Source organism: Temnothorax curvispinosus, unplaced genomic scaffold (genome assembly GCF_003070985.1).
Source record: "Temnothorax curvispinosus isolate PA1 unplaced genomic scaffold, ASM307098v1 QBEX01002996.1, whole genome shotgun sequence".
Lineage (NCBI taxonomy): Eukaryota > Metazoa > Arthropoda > Insecta > Hymenoptera > Formicidae > Temnothorax > Temnothorax curvispinosus.
Window position 1 is genome coordinate 1 of NW_020212776.1, and position 22,106 is coordinate 22,106.

The 22,106-nt window shown below is 42.0% G+C and overlaps 3 protein-coding genes across 3 annotated transcripts; 1 reads left to right on the forward strand and 2 right to left on the reverse strand.

Annotated features, from left to right (window-relative positions):
• Window positions 1-552: 552 nt before the first annotated feature.
• LOC112452157 (integrator complex subunit 2) lies at window positions 553-5,347 on the forward strand. The gene is made up of 6 exons (XM_025012236.1): window positions 553-742; window positions 867-1,226; window positions 1,412-3,504; window positions 3,676-3,880; window positions 3,981-4,290; window positions 4,455-5,347. Exons 2-6 carry the CDS (start codon window positions 943-945, stop codon window positions 4,905-4,907), a joined length of 3,345 nt encoding a protein of 1,114 aa, XP_024868004.1. The 5' UTR covers window positions 553-742; window positions 867-942; the 3' UTR covers window positions 4,908-5,347.
• A 76-nt stretch (window positions 5,348-5,423) lies between these two features.
• LOC112452158 (AP-2 complex subunit sigma) lies at window positions 5,424-6,974 on the reverse strand. The gene is made up of 4 exons (XM_025012237.1): window positions 6,819-6,974; window positions 6,314-6,463; window positions 6,064-6,237; window positions 5,424-5,880 (listed from the first exon to the last, which is right to left on the reverse strand). Exons 1-4 carry the CDS (start codon window positions 6,819-6,821, stop codon window positions 5,779-5,781), a joined length of 429 nt encoding a protein of 142 aa, XP_024868005.1. The 5' UTR covers window positions 6,822-6,974; the 3' UTR covers window positions 5,424-5,778.
• A 4,654-nt stretch (window positions 6,975-11,628) lies between these two features.
• Window positions 11,629-17,197, reverse strand: LOC112452154 (beta-1,3-galactosyltransferase 5-like). Its single transcript, XM_025012233.1, has 2 exons — window positions 16,609-17,197; window positions 11,629-16,299 (listed from the first exon to the last, which is right to left on the reverse strand). Exons 1-2 carry the CDS (start codon window positions 16,739-16,741, stop codon window positions 15,197-15,199), a joined length of 1,236 nt encoding a protein of 411 aa, XP_024868001.1. The 5' UTR covers window positions 16,742-17,197; the 3' UTR covers window positions 11,629-15,196.
• Window positions 17,198-22,106: the final 4,909 nt, after the last annotated feature.

Here is a 22,106-nt window from a genome sequence, read left to right on the forward strand (position 1 = left end):
CGTTAAATCTCATGATAAAGAATTTGCAATCGTTTGTTGAGGATTGTACAAAGTACAATTGTACAATACAATCGGTCTAATCTATAAGCAAGGATCAAGAATAATAACATGAAAAATTCCTTTAAAAATTTGAAAATTTCTACTAATGTATCAAATTACATTCAGAAAGGCAGTTTTCTGTAAAAATCTTAGCAAGAGTTCTTGAAATAACAATTACATGTATCATCACAATGAGAAAAAAAGGAGTCGTTTTTGGACATTTGGATTTTTGGTTTTTGGAAAGAAATATTTAAAAAACCAAGAAAAGTTATACCACAATAAGCTATTTCACAATTTTGTTTTATCTCTATTGTTTTTAGCTTAAATGTTTCGGGAAAGATATCTGTTTATTTTTCAGTTTCCACTTACTGATTCTGAATTCCTGTCGTATGGTTTCTTGCGATATCCACTGGTATATCTACTGGTTGATGGTTCTGAGGAATCATAACCTCTGTTTCTCTCTCGCTTGGACATCTTTACGATGAACATTGCAATTAACAATGTTGGACGTCTCTGAAAAATTACTCTCCTATTTCGTTATACAATCTATCAATGCTAATTTAAACTGAGCAGAATTTATTCGAGAAAAACATTTTGCCACAATTTTATATCACATTTGTGTTTTCTCTGGTATAGGGAGATATCATGAGCAGCACTAGTGCACTTCACAGACTTCACTCGTGGCTCTTGCCGTGTTGACGTCGGCTGGATTCGGGGAGCGCGCTATTAGCGCTATTTGCTTGTTCTATCCTTGTTTTACACCTGATGAGCGATAAAGACAGAATGATGCAATAGCGCTAATAGCGCGCTCCTCGAATGCAGCCATTGGCGTCGTACTACACAACGGTTTCTCCCGTTTGTGTCGCGAGAATTGAGGAGAATTGCGAGGAAATTAAAGGCGAGATGTATGCAAACACACGCGTGTCGCCGCGAGTATTCACGGCGATACAGAATGTCGACATTATGGAGCTGTCGTTGTGCTCGCACAAGGAGATCAGGCCCATCTTGCCGTGTTTGGTTAGGATGAGCCTCATCTCGCCGTTGGACATAACGAAGGAGTGCGTGGAGGGTAGAAAGCAAGTGTTGACAATATTATCCGGCATCGAATCCGTCAATTCTATTATCGCTCTGTTGTCTATCGATTTCCACGCCCTCGAGATTGACGTGCGACAGGAGCAGCAGTTGAGGTTAGAACACGTAACGCATTCCACCTTGTATATACGCGTTTTTGCATATCGAACTTGAAGTTTATCACTGAAGGGCGCCTCGTTGTCGAATCCTTTGCATCGCGACGATTCAAATTTATATTGTTATACGGTTTTCGCATTTCGAGAACGATTTTACGCTAACGCTCGCCTCTTTTCTTTCTCAGACAAAAGCTCGGCAGCGTACAACGGGACAGCGTGCTGGCGCAGTCTCTGCAGAGCGGCTTGGCGCTAGAGTTTGAGCGCAGCGAGTCCATTCGTAGGATTAGGCTGGTACTGAGTGAAATCCTGTTCATAGCGTCTCAAATACAAGAATTGCAAAAGAATCAGGAGTTCCAGATCAGGCAGTCCGATCTGTTTGACAATGCAGTCTACATGGAGGAGATAAGTTACGTGATCTGCATTGCTCTCGCTGAACTTCCAACGTTACTCTCCCTCTTGGACATCGTGGAGACCCTTTTGCACGTCAAGCACGGTTCCAATATTATCTGTTGGATTGTCGCCAATAGTCCGGACAGTTTTTCAGAGGTATGCGCACATCTGATCGCTAACGGGGAACGACAGGAGGAGTCCGCGTTGGGCAGGATCAGGACACAGGCGATCACGATGCTGTGTCAAATGAATCCGAGCCAAGCATTGGCGATCAGGGCCAAGTGCGTGGAACTGTGCCGGATGCCCGCTCTGGCTATCACTCTGAGCCTAGAACATGAAAACGCAAACAGCTCGCAGCCCGAGAGCGACGTGGTCGCATTTGTGTCCGGCTTGCTGCTTGGCAGCGATCAGCAAGTACGCTCGTGGATCGCTATGTTTATCAGGAACGGACAGAAGCGTAAGTGGGAGTCGCAGACGGCTCTGCAGTTGCTGCGGGAGGAGCTGCTCAAGCGACTACAGACGATCGCGTCACAGAGTACGGACAGTCAGTTGGCGGAGTCGCAGGTCGTGCAGGCGAGCGCATTGCTCAGGCTCTATTGCGCTCTGCGAGGTATCGGCGGTATTAAGTTTCAGGACGACGAGGTTGCGATGATCGTTCAGCTTTTGACGTCACATCCGCCACCGTCGCCGGCCGGCGTCAGATTCGTGTCCCTCGGCTTGTGCATGCTGATAGCGTGTCCTTCTCTGATCGGACATCACAATCTCGAGAAGCGCAGCATCGAGTGGGTGCAATGGTTGGTACGGGAGGAAGCCTACTTCGAGAGCGCGAGCGGCGTTACTGCCAGTTTCGGCGAGATGCTACTGCTGATGGCGATACACTTCCACAGCAATCAGTTGTCGGCGATCTGTGAGCTGGTTTGTGCCACGCTCGGCATGAAGATACCTATCAGGCCTAATAATCTCACACGTATCAAACAAATCTTTATGCAAGAGATCTTCACGGAACAGGTAGTCACTGCTCATGCTGTCAAGGTGCCGGTCACGGCGAACCTGAACGCCAATATCCCCGGCTTTCTACCAGTGCACTGCATTCATCAGTTGCTGAAGTCACGGGCGTTCGCGAAACACCGGGTGCCCATCAAGAATTGGATATACCGACAGATCTGTGCGAGCGTCCCACCGCTGCATCCGGTTCTACCGGCTCTCGTGGAAGTCTACGTGAATTCTATCTTGATGACGAACAACAAAACGTCGGAGCACACGAACAAGCCCATCACCGAGAACGAGATCCGCCAGGTGTTTCAGAACAGCGTGTTCGGGGCGAATTTCGACTTCAAGAAGGATCCCGTTAACGTTATGCAGACAGACGCCGATAGCATGGACATCGACGCGTCGAAACCTTCGCTTACCTCCCAGTTACTGTTGCTGTATTATCTCCTGCTCTACGAGGACGTAAGATTGTCCAACATGCACACCTTCATGTCGCAAAGCAGAAAGGTCAAATCGTACTCGACGGAGTTTCTGTCCGAATTACCGATCAAATATCTGTTACAATTGGTCCAGCGAGATCAGATGAACTATGCCAGCTTGTTCTCGCCGCTTCTTCGGCTGCTGGCAACACATTTCCCTCATCTGTCTCTGGTGGACGACTGGCTCGACGATGAGATGATTAACATAGATTCCGCCATCGCGAGCTACGAAAGTACCAAAATTAGCGACATTGCGATCGTCGAGGCATTTAGCCACGTCAAAACTTGCCCATCGAGAACCGGTAGATTATTGAGGCAACTGATGACGCTAAAACCGACTGAGATCTGGCCTCACGCTGAATTGATAGTACATTATTTCAAGGATATTCTCGACGAGCAGGTCCCTAGATATATACAAGGTACGTTGTTTTAATAATAATTTAATTATTTAATAAGAATCATCTTATTTGTGTTTTTTAATTAAAATCCATGTTCAGTATGTGTTAATTATTCCACGTGTTATGTAAGAGAGATTTGTATATTAATTATATTATTAACGAAGAACTTACAGGAGGCTGTTTTAATTTCAGAACTTTACAAACAAGTGTGGCTCAGACTTAATACAGTATTACCGCGTTGTTTGTGGGTCCTCTCCATCAACGCATTGCTAATAGAAAATTCAATAGTGAAAAATGTCTTTTTAACACAAGACAATATTGTATTAGATCCGTTGCAAGTATTGAGATGTGACACGAGAGTTTTTAGATGCGCGCCGATTTTATCCGTAATTCTGAGGTAAGCCGAAAAAAATAGAGTAAACATTAAATAGAGTAAACAAATTCTTTAAATTACGTTTATAATAAAAGTAATAAAATTATTTTTTAACTGTTCGTAGAATTTTACAAGCTACGTTGGCCGCTTCGCGATCTCAATTATCCAGACATATGCAGGATAAGCCTCTGACTGAAAAAATCACAGGACAGTTGACGAGCGAAACGGAAAGGGAAGATTTGAGGATAGCTTTGGTGGCGGGTCAAGAGAGCGCGGCGGTGCAGATTTTATTGGAAGCATGCTTGGAAACGGAAGAAGACAGAAAAACTCCTGGACAAATGTGGTCTCTTCGGGAAATACGAAGCGTCGTATGTTCCTACCTGCATCAAGTATTCATAGCCGATCCGTCTCTGGCCAAATTAGTTCACTTTCAGGTATTACTAATATCTTAATAATTAGTAACATAAATTATATAGAATGGATACTATATTATAAGGTTTATCTATTTCCCTTATCATTTAACTAATCGCCATCTAAATATAAAATTCTGATTAATTTCGATTTATAATACATCTCACGATGGATACTTTTTCTACAGGGTTATCCACGAGAATTGCTCCCGATCACGGTTTCTGGAATTCCATCTATGCACATCTGCCTCGACTGGATTCCTGAATTATTGTCGCAGCCCGAATCAGAGAAACAAGTGTTCGCCGTTGACTTGGCTTCGCATCTGGCGATTCAGTACGATCTGCCGAAGGCCCTGAGTGTTTCTCGATTAGCAATTAACACCCTGATAACGCTATTAGGCGTGTTATCCGCCGAGGATCGAGTCATTCTCTTCATGCCAGTGTTGTCGTCGTTGACGCGGATATGCTTGGCTTTCCCTCCATTGGCTGAGGATATCACAGGATTGTTACTGCAACTTGGCAGAGTCAGTACGGCTCAGGCAGCATTGGGTGACAAAGCGGCGGATTTGTTATGTCAAGAAGTGAACAAAACGTTTTGCACGCTACTACAGAAAGCTATATTGCAATCGCGAGTTTACTGAAGTGCAACTAGTTAGCTGTAGTAGAACTGTTAATTATCTTGATAGTTATAATGTGTTATTTGTACATAAATCTATATTACTTATTCACCATTGTAAAGCGACTTTTAATTTTGTACTACTTTTTTAATCGTATAATTGTCGAAATATCTTTGATACATTTTGTAGCGTTAATAAGACTGTATTGTTCGACCATCCGTCAAATGACGAGGATATGATCAAGTCAAAGATATGTGTACCATTATTAATTAGTACAGTTTTTTTATTGTATCATCTTTTTTTTTTATATATGGGAGTACTGCACGGTCGCGTGTGTATTTATTTTGAATTTAAACATAAGTATGAAAGAATTATATGTATATTGACTCAATGTCCCTTGTCTCTTATAGAGACAAAAGCAATTTCTTATATTGAGAAAATAAATTAATATTTTCTATCTTCTATACTGTTGTGTGTGTGTGTGTGTGAGAGAGAGAGAGAGAAAGAGATATGTAACAAAATAAAGAGAGGCGTTTCACGTATTCTTCAGTATGTATTTACAGGATTTATTATATTATACTTAAAACACAGGCGATATATACTTTCTATCTTTTCTTGCGTCTACAACGGTTTGTCATGTTTTGAGCGCTGTTGTTTTCTTTTTCACAAGTCATAACGCAAAAATCATGTAGAAATTATCGTACATCTCATTTTCTTCGTAAAACAAATAATTACTGAAGATCATCTAAATGATATCGTTACATAGAGTATTTATGTACGTGTCTTACGCGACATAATCTACACGATAGGGATGCATATTAAGACGTGTTAGACGTATGTTACATATTCAGATCATGCATTTGTTAACACACAAAGCTGGAATTAACGAGCTCGTTTATTCCAAGGAATTTAACATCAAGAGCTGCTTTAGCACTTTAGTTTGGCTCGTCTCTCTGATCTCACCTGCTAAGAACATTTCGTCTACAACGGTGTACACCTAAAATATAGTCATCATTGTAATCAAATAATGTTACAGCTGGTAACTATAAAGTAATAAAATTTCACAAGATTACATTTAATCAATTGAAATAAAGGATTTACTGAGTCTCGCAAATTTCATTGGACACTCGTAAGAAATGATGTAACAAAAATATTCATCGGAGAAGGAGAGGAATAATACCTTGTAAAAATTAAAGACTAAATCCAACTCGCATACATTGTGGAAGTATTCGTTCAACACCTCCACGAAATTGTGTATTGCTTCCAAGTAACAGAGATTGTTGTCGTTAACATCGACGCAGATGCAGAAATATAAGCCTGCATACCGCCTGTACACTATCTTGAAATTGCGAAACTGAAACGTATACATAATTTGACATTAAGTACAGTGGGGTGTAATATGCGAGAGAGCGGTGCCTTGTTAGACCAACCTCGACAAAGTTTGTATGCTTCGCATCTCTAACGGTGACCACCGCGTGAACTTCCTCTATCAACTTCTGCTTCTCGTCATCGTCAAAGTTCATGTACCACTTGGCTAACCTAGTCTTACCGGCCCTGTTTTGTATGAGGATAAACCGTATCTGTAAAGAATAAACATTTCAAGCTTATATAATCCTCATTTAGATATTGTTAATTCAATCATCCGCACTATGATTGTGAATGTAAGATAATTATCAAAGATATGTTTCTTTATTTTTCAATGGGCGACTTTCATGCAATGTGAATGCAACATTATAATCAATTACTTTTCTTTTTATGATTGAATGTTACATATTACATCCAAGTTTGTCAAAAAGGTCGTTCAACCACCTGACAGAAGTAACGAAATGTCAAATAAGCGAGATGACATTTTGGAGCATATTTCCTTTTATGTGTTCTTATCGACACCAAGAAGAGATATTAATCTGATTTGAAATTAAATATTTTTACACGTACCATCTTGAAAATTGATTTAGCACTCGACGAAATGTCCTACAAAATTTGAGTAAACATAAGATTCTATCAATTCCCCGCCCACCGATCACGAATTGTCACGAATGTATAACAGCGGCTGACAGCAGTGACAGCGGCCACTTTGGAGTCGAGATATGTATTCGCTGGGAAAACAACGCCCTCGCATAATTCTTATCGCAAATCAAAGGACCACCGAATGTTGATAACAATACTTAAATGATAATTAAAATAGTTTTAGACTTATCATATGTCGATAACATAATCAACAGACAGTAAGTTTATTCTAATTGTCAAATATAAAGCATATGAATAAAGTACATACATGAAAAATATAATCAGCTCAAGACTTCATATAGGGTGCGTTCCACTGTCCTTGTTTAACATTTGACAAATAAAACGAGGTTGAAATGATTCTAAGAACGTTGCGGGCGTTAAATAAAACGCACCCATATAATGTCTGCTGCTTTAAATTTAGGCTACTCGCAGAAATTTTAACTTTATTCCTTTTTTTTTTTGCTTTTATATCGCGAATGAGACCGTCCTTCACATGAAATGATAAAATGATAAAATATTATTCGCGAATCAATATACATATAATAATAACAAAGTTTAATGATAATAATATAATTAAAACAAAGATATATTTATACAAAATAAACTATATGATACATCAAGAAGTCAGAGAGATTATTCCCTTCGCCGTTAATTCGCCGTCGTCGAAGGTGGGATATGCTTTTAGTCTAATTTGTCGGCAGTGATTGCACACGCTCAACTTCCCGCTCATTATCGGGCAAAACGGCAACGGCAACCGTTAATTCCTAATAGAGCTAGAAGGAGGAACGGCCGGGTTGCGCGACGAATGTCAAATATTAATTTTGCCAGGCGCGCAGTACGCGCAGTATTTGCATTTAATTACCGCAGTTTGCGCAAACCGTGCCGTCTCTCGCCTCCTCCTTTCCCGCGTCCCATCAGGCCTTCTTTCTCTCCTCCTCCGTCTCTCGCATATCCTACATTTTACGATCCTTTCTTTCTCATTTCGAGACCGAAGGCAGATCCCGAAGCTCCGTTGCTCATCCGCAATCACTCGGAGGGAATTAATGCCGCTGGTTACGTAACGATAAATCGGAGAGATCCACGATTGAGAGACTTGAGAATCTTACCTCAGACTCGCGCGACTTACGAGAGATTTCGGTGAAAGTATAGCTTAGGATCTTGCACTTTCGGTCGAAGCTGAGTAGTTTTAACGTGTGTCGAATGGCAAAGAGATACACTTTCTACGTAACATTCAACGATTATACTCGGTTTTCTTATAACATCATTTATGACATTTATATAGCACCGTGAAGAATAATTAAACAGAAAGAATTTCTGATATTATATTCATATTAATATTCAGAAATTCGCGCTCAGCATGAAATAATAGAGTGATTGGATTGAGAGACGTAAGTCGCGAGCGAGCGATTCGTTCGAGAGTAAAAATCTGAACAAACGTATAATTTCCTCGAGTTTTTCCTCTTTCGAGAGTGAATCTGTCTTTCGGATGGAAAGACGCGAAAGGCGAAAGGCATATCGAACTTCGCGGGTTGTTGGAAAGGTACCGATGCATAACGCAGAACTGGAGTTACCGCTTTCGACTGCGACGAGTAATGAGTAATCCTGAAATTTTGTCTTCTTCACGGGACACGTATAATTTAATTGACGTTAATTTCTTAAAGATAAATATTGAAATTAGAAGATTTATGGATAATAAAATAATTCATTTTAAAGATGCTTATTAACAATTATTATTATTATTAAATTGATTATAAATCAATTAGAGCAAATCAAATAGAAGTGAAAAAATGGTAATAAGGGTCAAGTCTGGTTAATGCGGCGCGTGTATTTTTTTTTAATTGTAAATATGAAATTAATATACATCATCAATATCACCAATATGGGCGTAATCTCTTATGTCACCCGAGCAGTGGGAAGTGCAGTTTCCAATAAAACACAGACATCAATTGATATGATATGTATTATTCCCCAGTTGGTAGGCCAGAAAGTAAACAATCAGCTGACCTCATTACACATACCTCCATACCGGAAACGCTCTAGTTTTAAAAATATAAACTGACTGACAAACAATGTTAAGAAGATGTATATGCTGAGATTCGTATTGGAACATCTGGAAATCGATAGTGTTATAATCTATATCGGGTGTTACAATCTAATCGGATCCTGAATAAACTATGCCAACTATGGCATTGATGGAAGACTCGACAATCCATAATCGACAAGAAACGCGAACAAGAACGAGTAATCCTGACGTGATTCCTTCGCGAAAGTTATACACGCGACATAAATTGCTCCTCTTCTGCCCTTTATATTCGCGTCCCGCTGCCGAGCGCAGCCTCGTCTTGCGTCGACTGACCTAGGCACTTAGGATAATAGAATCATATGAATTGTCGGCTCGTTACGATATCTGACAAAACGCCGCATCGCGCGCCGGCTCGCGAATCTCGACCGTTTTAGTCCTTTGCACCGGCACGGCGAGTCGGCGAGCGTATTTACGATAGCGATGACGCGACGGGAACGTTTATAGTTTCTTACGGGCTAACACGATGATTGCGAATTAGATGAATAAATTGCAACTGAATTACGCAACTAAGCTAATGCAACGTTAATGCCTCGGAGAGTTCTTACCTTAATTCCAATCATCGTGATTCAATCGCGACGTTGAGTATTAAAAGGATTGCGCAAATTTCACGCTATGATTATTTTCCTTGCAGGAAAATCCTCGATCCCGGATACGTCCGTTGACGTAAAGACCAAGATTTACTGCCAGAGAATGCGATAAAACATATAGATCATATTTTCAAATTATAACTGGATCGACTTGATATTTTTTTTACCTCTGCAGGCGGAACAGGATGATTTAAATAACGAGACGCATAAGTGAGTAAAGAATTTATATTTATATCTCCGAACGATGATATATTGAGCATCTGTCACATCCGAGTGGTACAATATAAATATATCGAAATAAAAAATACATATTCGAAGTCCCAAAACTTCGCGGTGAGAAGTGACGCGAGCGTTAAATATAATTGGAAAAACGCTCGAGAAGGCCGCGTTCGTTTCTTGAGCTCCCTCTGCGAGCGATTTGATTTTTCCCACCGCATTCGCGCTACTTAAATGCCAACAACATTCGCTGATCGCTAAAAAAGTGTCAACGAAATTGCGTGTAAAATCAAATCGCCTCTTGACGCGCACTCGCGACTCGCGCGAAATGTGCGTGAAATGCGGATATATCGATTATCGCGTTTTCTACTTCTATATATTGCCTCGCAACTTAAAACACACATAATCCTACGACGATGGTCCAGGTAAGGAAACGGTCGTGTCGCTTCGCGGGACACAGAGCATGGATCTCGCGTAAGGGACACGAATAAGATTTTCAATGTCAGTGAAGATCGTAGTAAAATATTCTCTCCTCGATCTGACACGAATTAAATTCTACGTAGCGTTACAAAATTTCTCAGAGTAATCTCTGAAGCTATTGATAATGTCTTCAAAACTCTCGGATCTCTCACTAAATTTTGTGGAGTATTTAAAAATAGTTGGGACGATTGTACGAGATTTTGCTCGGCAAAGCTACTGTAAGGTCAGAAGTTACAGTCAACTCTTGTACGTCCGGCGCACTTAATTCACCCATTCGTCTTGCTTTCGTTTCGCAATGCGAATGTTAATTTCATTGACTGTTACGTCTTAACGCGCACCGGATGTGTCCTACGCGAATTGCGTCGCCGTACATTTCGCAATGCGACAAAAGCGTGGCGAACTCAAGAGATGACCGTTTGATTTCACCATTTTAGATCATAATATACCATAATATATAATTACAATATTTTTTCTCATATACCTTCGCCTATAAATAAAAATCATAAAACGTTGTAATAATCGTGTGCGATTGCGCAAACAGGATTAAACTAAGTGCGATGATTACATGAAATCGCTGCGGAAAGGTTTGCTTCTCGCTCGTAGAAACGTAGTAAATAGAAATCGGAGCGCGAAAGAATAAGCCAGGAAAAACTTGAGGCAGATAATAGGCGCTTTAATTAGTCACCTCGCGACTGTGCTGGATAACGTATAATAATTAGTCACGTATCTGCGGACACTTGGTGTGAGCGCGTACAAAAATAAAATGCGAATTATTTAGAGTAAGGGTCCCCAACCTATGACCCGCGGGTCGAATCCAGCGCCCGTGAAATTTTATTCGGTCCATCCAAAAATTTCGACGTTATATATATTACAAAATGTCTCGATTTGAAATTTTTTTTTATATTATAAAAGTCTGACGCAACGACGACCGCAGACCCAACCGCAACAATTTATAGAACCGTGTACGATAAGAAATTATCGTACACGATATGTTTCTTTTTTCTCTTTTCTTCTTTATATATACCGTTGCGCCTTTGGTTCTGCGGTTTGGTCGTCGTTGCGTCGGACTTTTATAATATAAAAGAATTTAAAAATAAACGTTTTGTTCCATATAATTTCCAAAAATAAAACTTATCCGGCTTCTCGGTCATTAGAAAAATTTTAATGTAACTCTTTTGGCAAAAAAGGTTGAAAACTCCGAATTTAGGGCACTTAACTTAGTTAGCCTACCGGCTAGAAAGAGAAAAAAAGAGAAAGAGAAAGAGAGAGAGAGAGAGAGAGGAATGGAAATAAATTATCTGTCGCACGATCGCGCGTTAGGGCCAAAGCACATATGACAGTTGTAGTCGTGGACGTAAGTAACGCACAAGCTTTGGCGTATCCTGATCTGTCAGGTCGAGGACTACGACCGTCGTATATCGCTACGCCATGTTATGTGCTTTGGCCCTTACGAGTGCGCGACAATTGTTATTTCCGGATACGCAATTACAACTGTTATCCGTGCAATTACAATTGGTATCTACGAATGATGATCGTGCGACGTGCCTATCGAGAGAACGCGTGTGTATGCGTGCGCGTATACAATACTGCGTACAATCTAGAGTATGTAAGTACGTATACTACGGTGCCGGAACTGTAACCAAGGTTCCTAATACGAACTTTGGGTTTGGAGAACGTCGAGATGCGGGCTCATCCCGCGACGATGCGGAGCCCCAGGCCCCAGCTCGCTCGTCGTTACTCTCCGCGTAGTTTCAGCGAGAATCTGTCTGCAGATCGTGCAACGTGCAAGACCACTTAATTCCGACGTCTCCGCGCTTTCTCTAAACGAGCATGTGCATCCCGCGTGAGTGAAGTCATCTTCTTCGGCGCGACGACTTATGACTCACACGGTCTAATCATCTTTGTTCCGTCATTTTTTGCGTCGCTCGCAAGGTCGATCCTGTGCAAACGTCATTTGTCTCCTCCCGGCGAACGGACTAGGAGGCACGCGATCCCCGATCGCGTCAGGCATCGTCTTATCTCATCGGGTGTCGGAGTCTCTTTGTATTTTTCCCTCCGTGCGGAGAATCCTGCCTCACGATCGGGGACGGCGCGACGGTCTTCTTCAGACCTGAACGTAAATTATAATTACGATTTTGTTGTGCGGTAAAAAAGAGTCTCCCTTCGCCCCGCACGCACCTCAACATGTCGGCGAAGAATCATGCCAAGGACACAATTGGAGTATTACGCCGCGCGCCGACGAGCGCGGCGCGGAGCCTTGGCCTGATCTTCGGGGCTCATTAAATCGCGACGATACGCGCGCGATTTTTCTCACGGCGTTTCTCCGAGAGAAACCGACGACGTACAGCTGCTCCTTCGCTTGTCCAACGACATCGGAATCGATTTCGACTTTTAGAATTCTGAGAGAGAAAAATCGTGGCGCGATCGAGGGAACGCGACGTTCCCTCTCGTCCTTAGGGAAATGAACAAATGCGAATCCGATCTGTCTCGCAAAGTGATACTGTACAAACCCAAGCTATCGATTAAACCTACCCAGAACTCGATCGGTTTAGTAATTATTGAGACATTATAATCTGAGCGTCTCTATACTCGACGGTTCGCGTACAAATACACGGTCTGTGTCCCACTGCGCGTCCCACATTTGGTGTAAGACACTACTGTGTTTCTTGATCTCTTTAAAAAATCAGCGTTAATTTCACGAACTATTTCGTTAGAATGTTACCGGGGTAATTTCGATTCCTCGAAGAGCGCGAAAGACGTTAGAAAAGCTAAGGAGCAGCGTAAAACAAAGACGACAATAATAATACGCTAAAATAAAATAATACATACACACATACATACATACATAATACATACGTATACGATAAAATATAATACGTATTTTTTTTTAAACGCAGCGCGCTAGGAACACAACACGTGTAAGTCCCCAGACGCAATAAAATATAAAACTACAATTAATTAGTGTGAGCGGTATCGGCGTGGACGGGACAGCGAGATTACGAATGACGCAACGGTTCTCCAAAACACTAATTAAAAAAATCACTAACAGAAGCATTAATAAAAAAAATATTAAAAATATAGAGAGCAGTAAATTTATACTTAACAATAATTTAAAAAAATCAGATCGTATTCATATAATATTCGTAGGAGACTCGTTAAGGACTCAACGACCGAGGATCTTATCAGAAAATAATCTCTTTATCCCGTCCATCCGGGAATCTCGGTCGACTCGACCGGCCGCCTCCGGCGTCGCGCTTCCTTTCTTTCTTCTTTTATATTTCATCGCGCCACGGGGCCCGAAAATCTCTCGTAATCGTGCCTCGGACGTATGGCACCGGAGAACGGAAGTATAGTACGATACTTCCGCAGGATACGAAAAAAAAGAGGCGATAACGAGAAACGCGCCTCGCCGAATGTGCGCGCGAGGAGAGGCCGATATCTCGAATCTCGGGCGCGCCAGTGCCCGCCCGCGTTATCGCGCGGCATATTATCCAGACGATGACTAGATAATATTCGGAGGGGGAGGGGAAGGGGGAACGTGAGAGGAACGAGGTGGAGGGAAGTCGCTCCGGGGGCACTCTCCATTCATCGTGACACATTTATTTCGCATCTCGGACGCGCGGCCGCGCGCTCTCGATTGGCGCAATAACGCGCGACGCGCAATAATCGGCGACGGGATACCTATCCCTCTCGGCGGCGCGCCAACGGGATTATAATTAACGTAAACCACGCGTTTCCGCGAGCACGTTTCACCAGCGAGATATCTATCCGTACTTTGTCGCGAGCGGGGCTAATTGAAACAGACGGTGGAGCGCGATAACGGATAAGATTAGCGATTACGAAATCCTTCGGATGACACTGAAACGTAATTCATTCATTAGAAGATATACTTGGATGTTAAATTCCTAATGAAACGTCAAAAAGAAAAATCGTTCTCAGATTCTCCTCTTAATTGGGAGAAAGTACGTGATATCCGATACATCCTGTTAGATATCTACTTTGACCTGATTTATACCGTGGATCGGATGTCGTCGATGAGTACGCGTATAATCGCACGCGGAGACCGCCGATTACACAAAGGAACCCCTTGGGAACCACGTGAACGGTAGTCCTCCTACGTTACGTTGTAAAAATATTGTCCCGCATTCTTTCAATGCCGGATGCGGCGTTGTCCGATTTCGTTCGGTTCTAACAATAAGTGAGGGAATGCTGCCGAAAATACAGAAAAATTAGATACGTTTATTCGCTGGGAAACGTGCGACGAAAACGCGAGCGATCGTAATCTATTGTAGAACAGTTTAGCACCGGGACATGAAAAGAAAAGCCAGAGGTCGAGACCATCATATAGAACCATCATAGAACCACTTGTGACTACCTTACGCGCAGGAGACACCTCTCTCCCTTCTCGAGAAAATAAAATTTCTATACGTATTACAGGGAATAATATTTTACAAAACTAATTCTACGATAATAAAAATATTTCTTTGGAATTCAGAGAAAGATATAAAAGATACAAAATAGAGTAGATTCTGTCTTCCAGCGTCCGGGGATCCCTCCAGGATGAAAAGTTATCACTTGCGTTCGACCTCTGTTAGGAAAGCCTGACTGGTGGACACGATTGGGTGCATCGTGTAAAAATTTAAGCGGCGAGATATCTCTATGCCGTTTCGCGGCACGCAATCTCTCGCTGTATTCTCCTGCGTGCGCCACTCACTCGCACTTGAACAGAATGATGTATGCGCGGCTGTGTACGTGTGTGTGTGTGTGTGTATGTGTGTGTGCGCGCGCGAGGTCGTCAGTAAAACGACGGCTGGTTCGTTGGTACCGCGTCAGCCGGTACGCGTTTAACCGGCACTCGAATCGCATTAAGGCGGTAACGATCGCACCACTTGGTTCGCCAGGGTCAAGCGTAGGACCTTCGTCGCTTTCAGCCTCGCTGGTTATCTCTTACACTTACTCTTACCGTCGAGCAGCTTCTTCCAGAGATCGAACTGCTCGCTGTACTTGACCATGTGGATGCTGATGCCGCGCTGGATGTTGCAGGCGGTGTACTGTATCCGTTTGTTCAGGAACTCGTTGGCGTGCGAGCGTCGGATGCCGAGCCGGTGCGCGACGATGCCCGTGGTGAATACGTCCTCGAGCTTCAGATAGGTCTGGTCCAGGGCGGCGTCGTACAAACGGCGCACCGTGTCGCTCGACAGCAAGTACGCCGGTCCGGTAGTGAAGTCCGGGAATATGGTCTGCTGGAATTGCGCTTGCGACACGTAGTACTTGCTCTTGCGATTCCGGATTGGCTTCCACTTTCTGGCCAGTCGGCCAAATATCACGTTACGATCCTTCGCGTGCTTGTAAACGAACGCCAGCAGTCGCGGCACGTTGATGAACATGTCGTCGTCGGTCTTGAGCAGATATTTTACCTTGGGGCAGTAGGTGTCCACCCACTCCAACGTCGAGATGGTCTTGAGCGTGAGATTCGAGTACGAGTCGAGGAAGCGGCCGCGTATTATATCGTTGTACATGTTCTGTTCCTTACGCAGGATCGTCTCCACTCTTGGATCGAGGGTGGTGCCGAGCATGAAGAGCACGCTCATGTCGCTGCGCTGGCCAAAGTGTCCCCAAGTCTGCCGGATTGCCGTTCGCGCCTCGAGATGGGTCGGCGCCGACATGACGATCACCACTAAATCCATGTTCTTGCCGAGGTTCGGGCACCGTTCGGGGATCGACACGGTGTGCCCGGCCTCGTATATGGCACGCGCCGAATCGCTGCGAACCACGATCGGCGCCGACTTGGTCACGTTGATAACTCTCGCCGTCTGAAGCTTCTCGTTCGTGCTCTGCTTCGAACTGACCAACGTGCTCACGGAAGACGACGAGGACAGGGACTGCGCGCTGGAGGACGTTGACAGCGTGGTGATGAAAATCAAAGAATTATTACTAGCGTTGTGCGCTGCGTACGGGTTCAGAGACAGGCCATCCGAACTGGAGTTTCTCGACTGGCTGAGATTCACGTGCGCATGAAGGCCATCCTGGTATATGGAGTAACCTGGAATTCATTAATTCTGGATAACGGTCAACTTACAAACAGATGCATAAAACAAACTGTACAAAGATATTGACCACTGTGCTTCAAGTAAATGTTACAACAATACCCATCTCTTATCCTTTGACAAAAGAAAGTGTAAGAGAACTTATAATGCAACTTGAATTTGCAAATTAATAATTGACGACAGAATCTTTTGCTTTTCATTCAATCGACTTCCTTTGATCAAATTTATTATTCTTTTAAGAAACAGTGGCTTTAATAATTTCAGCAATGTACAAAGAGAGACATATAAGAATTATAGATGCTCACTGGTGTTTCGTGGCAAGCTGTACTGGCGAACATCATACACGGTGGTACGGTAATACGCGTAGAAGGTCAGGCCGATCAGCGCGAGGATCAGGGTCTGCAGAAAACGACTCCTGAAATGCAGGTAGTGGAACATGACGAATGCTTGCTCTGGTCACTCTTCTCTCTCTCTTTCTCTCTCTCCTCTTTTGTTTTCTTCGCAACGCGGAATCACCGGCGAGGGCTATATCATCGTGTACGTCGCGCGGCGGACGACCTGACGGCCGTCGTCGTCGCTCCCTCGTGGACTCCACCGCGGATCGGAGCACCACTACGTCCCGCCGTACGACAGATTATTTCCATACTGCGCGCTGGGCCCCACTCGTCCGTCGTTTGCTCGTTTCCTCGCCGGGGATAGAGCGGGGGAAGGGGATCGCGGCCCTGGAGCCGCGCGAGTCCGTTCTGCGCCCCGCTTCCAAGAAGACGGGCTCGTCCAAACTTCCTCGCGCGTCACATCACACGGGGTGCAGGTTGTCGCGCACTCCTGCGCACTCCGACGTCGTCGTCGGCGGTCCGGACTCCGGGCCTCCGGGGGCGCGCCTCTGCCGAGAGTGCCGAGTGCCGAGTGCCGAGGGCAGATACACTTTCGTCGCGCCAGCGGGCGTCGCGACGGGCCCCACCGACGGGGCGCCGTCACCGGCGTTACCATCGACGGCGCGTCCTCTGTTTCCGTCCATTCCCGTCAGATGACGTGGTGCACCTTCTATTCTATTATTGCGTATTACCGTCAGATGATGCAGCGTGCGTTCTACTTTTATCCATCGGTCCATCGCTGTAACGTCAGATGACGCGACAGTTTGCGCAGTTTACTGTTGAAATTTTGCGCGTTTGCAGGGAGTGCGAGGACCGCGAGGACTGCGAGTGCAAATATGAACAAGAACAATATTGTTTACAACATTGCAGTAAGTTTGGTCGCTTGCCACTACTCTAGTTATAAGACTATTACAGATTTAATTAATTAATTAATATTTCCAATAAGTAACACACGCTATCCATAGTCTGCGATCGGTTCTGTTCCGAAATGATTTCTTTATGTGCCCGAAATGATTTTTTTATGAGAATTATGAGAAACAAAAAATTAAAGGATAAAACATATGCCCGTTATGGAACACTTGAGCTGTCATGTTCTCGAAATATTTAGCGTTTTATAAAATAATTTTTTTATAAGCGTTTACGTATAAAAAAATATGTCAGTAAAATGAGATTATAAAGTAGTACATAAATGTTGATGTCAAGCATTAAACTTGATTATAACTTTTTTTTTATTTACAGTTGGAATTTTGCGCGTCTGCGAGGAGTGCGAGGACTGCGAAGTGCGACTGCAAATATGAACAATATTGTTTACAACATTGGAGTAAGTTTGATCGCTTGCCAGTGTTAGTTAATTAACTAAACATTAGTTATGTTTCAACAATTATTAAGTTGCACTAAAAATGGTATAGTGCATTCATGTCAACCATCAAAATTTTTTAATCAAGAATTAATTAATTAAACTAATGTTTAGTTAAACCAACTAAAATGTTTAATTGCACGTATCGAACCAAATATTTTTTCGGATTAACAAATTTTTTTCCTCAATGTGCGAACGTATACCGATGAATTTTTTTTATGTCTATTGAATTTGCTATTAAAGAGAGCTATTTCTCTTATATGTAGACTTAATAAATGTTGATTGAGATAAACGCTAAATTATAAGTTTGCGAAACTGTCTTCGTCAAAATGATGTTTTGGGCGTAATCTTTTCGAAGGCAATTTGATTGAAATATTGAACTAAATTAGATAAATAAATGCGAAATGTTGAGTATTTTTTGGCTAGATTTTAAACTAAATGTCTCAACTGAGACGTGAACTAAATTAGAGGGAATTGAATTAAAAATGACGGAAGTTGGAGAGAGATCTGTGAGATTTTAAAAATTTTCCGTATGCGAGGGTTGATTACGAATTTACCGAAAAATTCCGTCGTTGCTGGCGATGGTGCCGGATCATTCCGTATGCGTAGCTTCTTTCCGACTGTCGTTCATGTATCAGCATATATCCCACGGAAGCTTGTAGAACGCCATGAATGTTTAACGGTATCAGAGGCCGCATAACAGATGTATTGGCGTTACGTGCTTGAAATGCAATTCCCTCTTATCGCCGCTTTAAAAGTATGCCCCTCGCGGTATAATGCCGATGCTCGAGTTTTAAAATGACTTCGGACTCCGATCAACTTAATCGATTAAATCGACCGACAGAATTGCCTCTGGCAAAGTTTCTAATCTTAGTCCGTCGTCCCGGGTCTCTAAAATCTTTCCTTCAACGTGTCAAGCGTTGACAGAAAAAATTAGCATTTCTATTAGCATTTACAAATTACTACTTTATTTAATAAGTCAATCGCCGTTTACGTTAACCGGACTTCGGTCGAAGTCACACCGCGCCTATAGATATCAGAAGCCGGTGGCTGTGGTTACGTTAACGAGAAAACATAGAGTAGTTTCCCCTCTTTTAACGTGCATAAGAGCAATTCTAAAAAAATATACCCTTGTTTTAATTTGTATTGCAACATATCTAAAGCTTATCAAACTTGTGTGTGTGTGTTTCTTTATAAGTTGTGATTAACGTGGGAGCCAAAGAAATCTATATAAAGAGAGGCTGATCGATAGTTTAACAATATCGCGCGTTACATTGAAGCGGATGAGGAAGAATGAAAGAAGGAAGATATCCTTTTCCGGAGACAAGGGTTGTTTTGTTTCGCGTAACAAATGTGCGCGTTCGCGAATTGCGAATTGAAACATCGCAGTCGACGATGCAAGCTTAACAAAACAGGGAAAATAAAAGGGATCGGAGCAAATTATAGATTTTTGCTGCTTGAGGAAGTTCGATGATATTTTAAAATAGTAATTAAGCAATACAGAATTTATCAGTTATCCGGATAACATCCGAACAAAACTATTTTCCAAGCTACACGGAAAAAAATTCTCTTGCACGCGAACTAGCTGGGCAGTGCCGAGCGTGAGTATAGAACTATAGAATGCACCGTATATCGAGTTTCACATAGTTGGCCCATTCAATATTTAATTTAATATAATTTATCACGCTTTTTTAATACCTTTCATACCGGATCAAAACGAATGCCGTCGTTCGGCCGGCAATTAGAGGGCTGCGTTTTATTAGAAAATTACGTCGAAAGATTGGCGAACGTCTCACGGTGGAAGATTGCGGTAGATCTTTTCTTTAGATCTTCTGGAAACTCGCGCAGTGCAAGAGCGAGCATATGCCACTCGCTAAGGCGAAGCCGTGGTTTTCCTGAGCGATTTTCCCTACGACCCTGAGAATTATTAATAAAACGCCGGTACACACAGATTATAAAGGTGTACACAGCAACCCCGACGTGCGGATACTTCGTTTACCTTAATCGCTGCGTAACTTGTATTTCGAGTATCTTTACCATGAACGAAACATTAAACACGTTTACCTTCGAAAGCAGAAATCTTCCAACTTTGAAGTTTATTTGCGATCTTAAAGTATCAAGGATGTAATAAAAGCGTGTTTTTATTAAATAGAATAAAATGTAAAAATTCGTCGTCCCATCCATTCGCCCCGTTAGTTCCTCGTTTTCAAAATCCAAGCCAAGCTAATTGCTGCTACTGCAGTTGGTACATATTTATTCGAGTATCTTTCGAAATTCTGAAGGTGTCAATAAAACTTGACGCGATTTTGGTCGTGATATATGTACAGGTGTTATAGTGTCGGCTACGTGCATGAGATTTCTACTTCTCAGACACAGATCTCTACGCCTCCTTCCGGATTCAGAGGTGCGGGTTGGGAGGCTGTAGTTACCAAGACCAAAGGGGTTGATCGATAACCTATTTTTCCGCGGTTGGCGTGGCGCCAGAATTCTTGGCGAGTGGCTGCTGACTCTTTGATATCGCAAACAGTGTAAAGCCGCGGCCTCGAGATAGGTCATGAATGTTTTCGATTCGAATCCCAACAAAATTTCGCGTGGTGTAAGTGGCGTTGGTTCAAGTTGGTTCGACCAACACAATCGGCAGCGAGACTATGATCGGTCACAGTGATCGCCATAGGCTTCCGCGTCTGGTATCGTTTACACTTTACATTTACAGATTGATGTGGAAATGTATCTTGCATTTACGACGACGTCTTAAGCAAAGCAATAACGTAAATTGACAGAACAGTATCTAATCAGAAAATAATCGAATTTAAAGCATTTTCTCAAATTTATTACGGAAAATAGCAAGCACATTTAAATACTTCTCACGCTTATAAAAAGATGTTTTACAGGGTTATAATACGTACTACGCTGTGGCGTTCCTAATAAAATAATATTTCCTGCATCATGAGGTGAAGTAACGAATAGATAATAAATATTACATACTCAAAAGCGCAAAATTGTAAAAAATCATGCAAACATTTTCTTAAACATTTTCTAAAATATGATCCAGATGATCCAAATTACAGCAAAGACAAATACAGTTTTGGTCATTTGGTACATCCAATAAAATATGAAATTAAAGATTTTGCCTTTAAATAGATATTAAACAAAAGAATTAATTGAAAATTAAGGAAACACTGTTACCTTTTATACTTGATACGACTGATATTTAAAGTACTGTCATCTTCATTAAGTAGCTGATCTTCCTTACTGAGATGACTCCACATCGCTTGAACATTGAAAAAATTTTATTTGGTTTCGCGATACAAACTACGAGATATATATATGTATATATATATGTACAACATTTAAATTTATGTGATACCTTGGGCTACGATTTATAACAGATGTTTACAGCATCCATAAGTTTTGCCTAGTAAAAACTGTTAATACATTTTAACAAACCGATTTTTCGGTCAGATCTAGTTTTCATTGACAGTTCATTGTTATTTCTAGAATTGACTAGTTAATATTAGTATTGATAAAATACTAGTATTAATACTTTGATAAGACTAGTTTTGGCCAGTTAAATCGGGTATTGACAAAATTCGGGTTCTAACGGTATCTAACGGTAACATATACATACGGGATGTACCTATACATATGTATAGATACATGTTAAATACATATCGAAATGTTTAGCTATTCCTCCCGGTCAACGCATTCCTGAAAAAACTCCCATATAAAAGGTGCCTCAATTTATTTTGTACAATCAAATATCTGGTATACACTTCGTAATTAAATATAATTTGTTTTAAATTTTGATGACAACATCACGAAATCTCTAACACAGAATTACTTTAACTTTATTTATGATAAAAACAGATTTAAAAGCATTAATGTCCATCTAAAAATCGATTGAGATAATGTAACAATCTTATTTTAGTGGAACAAGTTGATATTATGCAACAAATATGAGATCCATAAAGTATCTTTGCTATATAACTGTTTCGATAACAAATAATAACTATGCAATGCAATAAACTGAAAGAATCAGTATATGTAATCGGTATATTTAGTTAGAATTTTT